The sequence below is a fragment of the Pelodiscus sinensis genome, chromosome 1, assembly GCF_049634645.1.
Source record: "Pelodiscus sinensis isolate JC-2024 chromosome 1, ASM4963464v1, whole genome shotgun sequence".
In the NCBI taxonomy this organism is placed as follows: Eukaryota; Metazoa; Chordata; order Testudines; family Trionychidae; genus Pelodiscus; species Pelodiscus sinensis.
Window position 1 is genome coordinate 333,463,848 of NC_134711.1, and position 7,177 is coordinate 333,471,024.

The following is a 7,177-nucleotide window of genomic DNA, read 5'->3' on the forward strand; positions in this document are numbered from 1 at the left end:
ACAGCTGATCAGCTGTTTGTCGGCTCAGCGCGATAGTTTGGATGCACGGGTGTCGACATCAAAGGTATTTGTCGACCACCCAGGTAAACCTCATCCCAGGAGGCATACCTGGGTGGTCGACAAATATCTTTGATGTTGACACCCGCGCGTCCAGACTATCGCGCTGAGCCGACAAACAGCTGATCAGCTGTTTGTCGGCTCAGCGTGGCAGCATGTAAATTTAAATAAAGAGGCGATTATTTAAATCGCTGCTTCATTTTACTATGTCTGGTAGCCTAATCTACATGCCTCTGGCGACAGAGGCATGTAGTCTAGACGTATCCTTAGTCTAAGGTCCGACACTGGGTTCTCAAAGCACAAAGGATGCTACACAGGTATCTGTCAAACACAAGCAGTTTATTTCCTGACAGCTAACAGCTGTGCCCCATAACGGGAAGAACAACATAACAAAGAAGCGGCATATCTTATGTCCCTTCCTGCAAGCCTGGGACCCCGGGTAGGCTGCAGAGGAAGTGGGAGGTTGTCTCAGCTTCCAAGGCGCCCGTACCCAAAGCCCATTGGTGAAGTTCGATTTGCTAGGCTCTGAGGCAGCCTTAAATACAGTTTTCCTGCTTTGTTTGGCAGTTTGGAAATTTCCAGGGGTTACTCATTAGTGCTGAAGTAGGGCTTAGCTGTTAGTTATCAATCTGGTGCTGTTCTAGATAAACTTGTTCTTTGGCCCTGTTTATGTGATAAGTATGTTAGGGTAAACAAGATAGTTATGTTCCCGCACTTATCTACAATTCGTTCTTGCTACAATGGTGTATGTTCCTAGAGGCTTCCTTCTGGCTCATCAGTAGTAGGGAAAAAGTGGGGGGAAGGATGGAAAGAATGCAGGCCTCACCACCCCTAAACTAGCACGTACAAAGTTCTTCTGCAATTGATCACGACAACATTGGTGACTCAGACTGGACCCAGTGCTCCAGCAGAGTCATAAGCAGGAAACTGTCCCTCCTGTGACTTGCACGCTCTGCCACCACTAACAACGGCAAAATTGCATTCGCTATTTTTGCAATAGCACATCCCTGAGAGACGCAACTGTTCTCAATCTAACCCCCGAGCACGGGGTCAACAGAAGAGTTCTTCCATCAACCTAGTTATCTCTCAGGGCCTATATCTACACTGCGGTTCTTTTTCAGAAAAAGGTACGCAAATTGGGAAGTACAATTTACGTACCTTTCTCCGATTCTTTTTCGGAAGAGGCTTTTCCGACATTTGGCCTGTCTACACGGAGCCGAACGTGAGAAAAACCTCCTCTTTCGGAAGAGCCCTTATTCCTCATACAATGAGGAATACAGGGCTTCCGAAAGAATGCGCCCACTTTTTAGGAAACGGATCCAAAAAGGCAGACGCGTTCCCTGGATGTGGCAGTACTTTTCCGGAATACCAGAGGTATCCCGGAAAAACTCTGTAGTGTAGACATAGCCAGAGAGGTAGATTCCATACGCTGAGAGAAGAACCCCTGCCGTGGGGCTAAGTAGCATCTACACTGCCGTTCCATGGTAGCACCACTGTAGAAATTTTGAGGTAGAGAAACCCTCCAACAGATCTTCCAGAGAAAAGCGTTCAGACTGGAGCTGCAGATATACAGAATTGGAGAATCCATGACTTCCCTTCGCCATGTGTCCCAACTGCTAATCCCCCTCAGTGCTAAACATTTGGCCTTTATTTCTGCCTGGAATTGGCCTGGCTTCATCTTTCAGTCATGCAGCCTCGCTCTGCCTTTCTCTGCTAGATGGCAACACCCACTGTTACCCAAGGGTCTCTCCACAGGAGAGTCGTTCCACCATAGACTCACAGACTCAAAGGGTGGGAAGAGACCTCAGAAGGCCGTGGAGTCTGACCCTCAAGATAGATGAAGTTCATTCCGGTTCTGTCTCTTTCAGTCATTTCATCCAGCCTGTAGTCATTTGTGTGAAACTTTTCTGCACCCCCTCCCACGTTTGACTATATCTATTTTTAAAACTATGAACCTCAGAAGTGGAAGCAGCTGGTTCCCGAAAAACGCCCTGTGCAGAGGTAAACGTTTCCTCCACCCAACTTACCACGCCCCTTTTTGTATGTCAAAGGCTTGCGTCACCGTTTTCACCACAGCAGTTCACTAGGAGCTCACGATGAGCTGGTTGTCCACGGTGACCTCTAAATCCTTTTTATGGACCCTGCATTGCATATTTCAGGGACCTCGGCTGGGGGGTCAGGCCTGCTTCCCCTGTTCTGAGAGGATTCCTGTGCATTTGACCGTATGAAATTGGTTTCCACGGTCCCCGATTACCCAACTCTCCAGATCAACTGGTAGCCCCCCCCCTCAGCATTTTCCCCACTCTGCCAATACTCTCTAGAATCCTATAATCCTAGAACCCCAGGGCTGGCAGAGACCTCAGGAGGACCTCAATTCCAACCCCCTGCCCAAAGCAGGGCCAACCCAACTCAATCAACCCAGCCAGGGCTTTGTCAAGCCAGGACTTAAAAAACTCTAGGGATGGAGAGTCCACCGTCTCCCTAGGGAAACCATCCCAGTTCTTCCCCACCCACCTAGGGAAATAGTTTTTCCTAACATCCAACCTAGACCTCCCCCACTGCAACTTGAGACCATTGCTCCTTGTTCTGCCACCACTGAGAACAGCCTCTCTCCAGCCTCTTTGTAACTTCCCTTTAGGAAGTTGAAGGCTGCTCTCAAATCCCCACCCCCCACTCTTCTCTTCTGCAGACTAAATACGCCCAAATCTCTCAGCACCTTCTCATAGGTCAAGTGCTCCAGCCCCTTAATCATTTTGGTTGCCCTCCGCTAGACCCTCTCCAATGCGTCCACGTCCTTGGTGTAGTGTGTGTGTGGGGAGGAGGGAGGCAGAACTGGACACAATACTCCAGATGTGGCCTCACCAGAGCTGACTAAAGGGGAATAATCACGTTCCTGGATTTGCTGGCAATGCTCCTCCTAAGGCTTCTCTCTAACTTTCACCTTTTATCTGCCGTGATTTTCTCTTTCATCTTAGGTTACATAAACATCTGTGAGGGATGGTCTAGAGAGTGCATGGTCCTGCCATGAGGGCAGGGGACTGGACTTGATGACCTCTTGAGGTCCCTCCCAGTCCCAGTCCTATTATCCTATGATTCCAGAAAATACTAAAGAGCATCAGACTTAGAAGTAATTCATGCACAACCCCACTGGAAACACCCCCATTCACTGGCAATGGTCCTGTGACATCTTTAGTCCATTTTACTTATGTGCTACTGTTAATGTATTTGTGCTATTTGTAAAAAAAATATGAATGTTTTCCCTACTAAAGAGAAGCTAGATAATTTCATGGAGGTTAGGTCCATAAAAGGCTATTAGCCAGGGGATAAAATGGTGTCCTTGGCCTCTGTTTGACAGAGGCTGGAGAGAGATGGCAGGAGACAAATCGCTTGATCATTGTCTTCGGTCCACCCCCTCTGGGGCACCTGGTACTGGCCACTGTCGGCAGACAGGCTACTGGGCTAGATGGACCTTTGGTCTGACCCAGTACGGCCGTTCTTATGTTCTTATGTTCAAAATCAAAAGCCACTGAGAAATCAGTTTTTATTGCATCTTCATGGTTTCTTTGGACAACAAAATATGTACTCTCATTTCCTTCGGAGGGGCAGCTGTGTTGGTTTTTTCTTGTTTTTTATTTTTGTTTTGCTCTTCTGCTGTTCACATACATCTGGTTCCGCGTGAGATATGAGGTCATCGGTCAGTTCATAAGTCTGATATTTGTAACCCTAAAGACAGATTGCAGATGCTGTTTAACATCCTCCGTGGCAGCTTAGAGACTAGAAACTATTTAATTGTCTCATGTGACATGAATCGCTCATACAGCTTCTTTCCAAATGTGTGTGCAATATTAACAAGTTTATTTTCTCCCTCTAGGAATTGGCCTAAAACTTTTCCAGGATTTCTTTTGTTCCTCACATACGTTATAACATCTGTTCCTGCGATGCTTAGCCCTGCCAAGTTTGGATTTTTCCTGATGCCTTTAACATCCCTTGCCAATTTCCATAACTTCCCATTTTTATTACTTGCATCTCATTTTGTTCCTATTGTTACCTATTGCTTCTCCGCCCCACCCCCAACTGCTGGTTTCATTTTACCACCACACCACATTATCACAAAAGTGTTACAATTTCTTGACTGTGGGCTCCTGTCATTTTAGCTAACTCTTTTTAAAGAAACTCCCAAATACTATTCCCATTTTTCTCTCAGAATGTTTCCTCCCAAACAGTGTTATTTATTCATTTCCCTTATGTTACGTCTACACTGCCAGTTTTGTCGGCAGTGAGTATGTAAATGAGGTGTGGATTAGCATATTGCCATGTCTCATTTGCATAATTTATGCAAGCCCTTTTCTGCAAAGGGTTTTTGCGGAAAAAAAGGAGCGTGGACATTTTTTGGCGCAAAAACCCCATCCACACTACTTTTCTCCCCCACAAAAATGGTGTGCATAAATTATACAAATGAGGCGCAGCAATATGCTAATCTGTGCCTCATTTGCATACTCACTACCAGCAAAATTGGCAGTGTAGCTGAAGCCTTCGCTTAGGGGAATTAGCCTAGTTGAAGCACTAAGGGTGCGTCTACACAGCACCCTGAACTCGAAGTAAGAGATGCAATTGCCATCTTTCAAATCTATTTCAAAATAGCTTATTTTGAAATTGGGCATGTCTACACAGCACGAAAGTTCAAAATAATGCACTATTTTGAGCCAGCCCTTATCCCTCGTGCAATGAGGCTTACTGGGATGGCAAAATAGCACACCCGTTATTTCGAAAAATATTTCAAAATAATGGATGGCTTGTGTAGATGCAGGGTAGCAGTGTAGACGTACCCTATTAGTGTCTATTGACGTTACTGGTTGGGACCTGTTATGTTTTCCTCCCTTTGAATGGGATCAGTTAGTTCCATTCTTGATTTGCTTCTCCTATATCATACATCCCCTTCTTTGTTTCTTTTCTAAAATAAACATTCCTTGACTTTTCTGTCTGTCGACACACGGCAGCCTCCACCTTTTTATGGTGTGTCAGCACTATCCTTTTAGGGTCTGTTTACACTAGCCCCCTAGTTCGAACTAGGGAGGTTAATGTAGGTATTCGAAGTTGCAAATCAAGCCCAGGATTTAAATATCCCGCGCTTGATTTGCATCTTCCCAGCCGGTCGCCATTTTTGAAATATACAAATCGGGACTAACTGCCCATGTCTACACTTGGCAGGGACCCGGTAGTTCAAATTAAAGCCCCTAGTTCGAATTACCTGTTAAACGTCCTTGCCTCCTCTGGGGCACCTGGCATTGGCCATTGTCAGCAGACAGGATACTGGGCTAGATGGACCTTTGGTCTGACCCAGGCTATGTCTAGACTGCAGGATGCTTTCAGAAGAAGCTTTTCTGGAAGAGAGAATCCACACTGCCAAAGTGCATCAAAAAAGTGATCTGCTTTTTCGAAAGATAATGTCCACACTGAATGGACATTCTCTCTCCTGTAAGCTGTGATTACTATGGATGAAGTGGCCACCAGAGCACCAGTGCTTTCTCCTCTTTCCTCTTCTTTCGAAAGAACTCCCTCTTCCCCGTCCATACACAGCTTTTTCTGAACGAGCTCTTTTTGAAAATGGCTTGTTTCTCATAGGAAGAGGTTTACCAATGTCAGAAAAACCCCTTAGTTCTTTTGAATTTATTTTGAAAAAATGCAGTTGCAGCGTGGTCATAAATTGAAGTATTTTCAGAAAAAAACCCGCTGTTTTCCGAAAAACCTGTAGTGTAGACATACCCCAAGTCTGGCTGTTTTCATGTTCTTATGTTCTTATGTTAACCAGTATCTGCAGTTGTGTTTCCAAATGCCTATTAAGGTGTCTTCATGCCATGACATGAAGTAATTATTGATCCCTGGAGTACCATGAACTACACAATTGGTGTTAGTTCACTTGCTCATCGTTCATTTCTGATTCATGAAAATCTCATTTATAGTATGTGACGGTTGACCACGTTGAGTCATGGATAAGAACAATGTCCAGTAGTGAATATGGTGTCTGTCTCATGTTAACATTTTCTCTCCATACAGGCTTTTGCACTGCGACCATCACCCTAGACTCTGGGCCGATACAGGAAACCAGGGAGACGTAGGACACATGCAGGAGGCTCTGTTTCATCTCCCAATTGGACCCCATCTCTTCAACTCCATGTCAGATTCCAACAAAACCGATTTCACCAACCCCTCCACCTTCATCCTGCTGGGCATCCCTGGCCTGGAGGCCGCCCATGTGTGGCTCTCCATCCCCTTCTCTGCCATGTACATCATAGCCCTCTTTGGGAACTTCGCCATCCTGCTCATTGTGAAGATGGAACCGAGCCTCCATGAGCCCATGTACTATTTCCTCTGCATGCTGGCCTTCACCGACCTGGTCCTGTCTACAACCATCCTGCCCAAAATGTTGAGCATTTTCTGGTTCAATGCAAGGGAGATCAATTTCAGTGCCTGCCTCACCCAGATGTACTTTATTCACAACTTTTCAATGATGGAGTCTGGGATCTTAGTGGCCATGGCGTTGGATCGCTACGTGGCCATCTGCCACCCCCTGAGACATTCAGCCGTCCTGACCAACCCCGTGGTGGCCAGGATTGGCCTGGTGGTGATGTTGCGTGGTGGGACACTCGCACTACCCAGTCTCTTCCTGGCAAGGCAGTGGCCATATTGCAGAACTAACATCATCTCCCACTCGTACTGCGAGCACATCGCCGTGGTGATGCTGGCCTGTGCTGACATCCGCGTCAGTAGTTACTACAGCCTCTCCGTAAAACTTCTAGTGCTTGGTCTGGACATGTGTTTTATTTCCGTGTCCTACATCCAGATTCTCAGGGCCATCTTCAGCCTCCCCACCAAGGACGCCCGGCTGAAGACTTTGGGGACCTGCGTCTCCCACCTCTGCGCCATCTTAACCTTTTACTTCCCACATCTCTTCGCCTCCCTCACACACCGATTTAGCCAGCATATGGCCCTGCATTTCCGCATTCTTATGGCCAATGTGTATCTTCTGGCTCCGCCTATGCTACATCCCATCATCTACGGGGTAAGGACCAAACAGATCCAGGACAGGCTGCTCTGGCTATTTACTTATAAAGGAACTTAA

The 7,177-nt window shown here is 46.5% G+C and overlaps 1 protein-coding gene across 1 annotated transcript; it reads left to right on the forward strand.

Moving 5' to 3' along the window:
• Positions 1 to 6,229: 6,229 nt before the first annotated feature.
• Positions 6,230 to 7,177, forward strand: LOC102458428 (olfactory receptor 52M1-like). The gene has a single exon (XM_006116204.4). It carries the CDS (start codon positions 6,230 to 6,232, stop codon positions 7,175 to 7,177), a length of 948 nt encoding a protein of 315 aa, XP_006116266.4.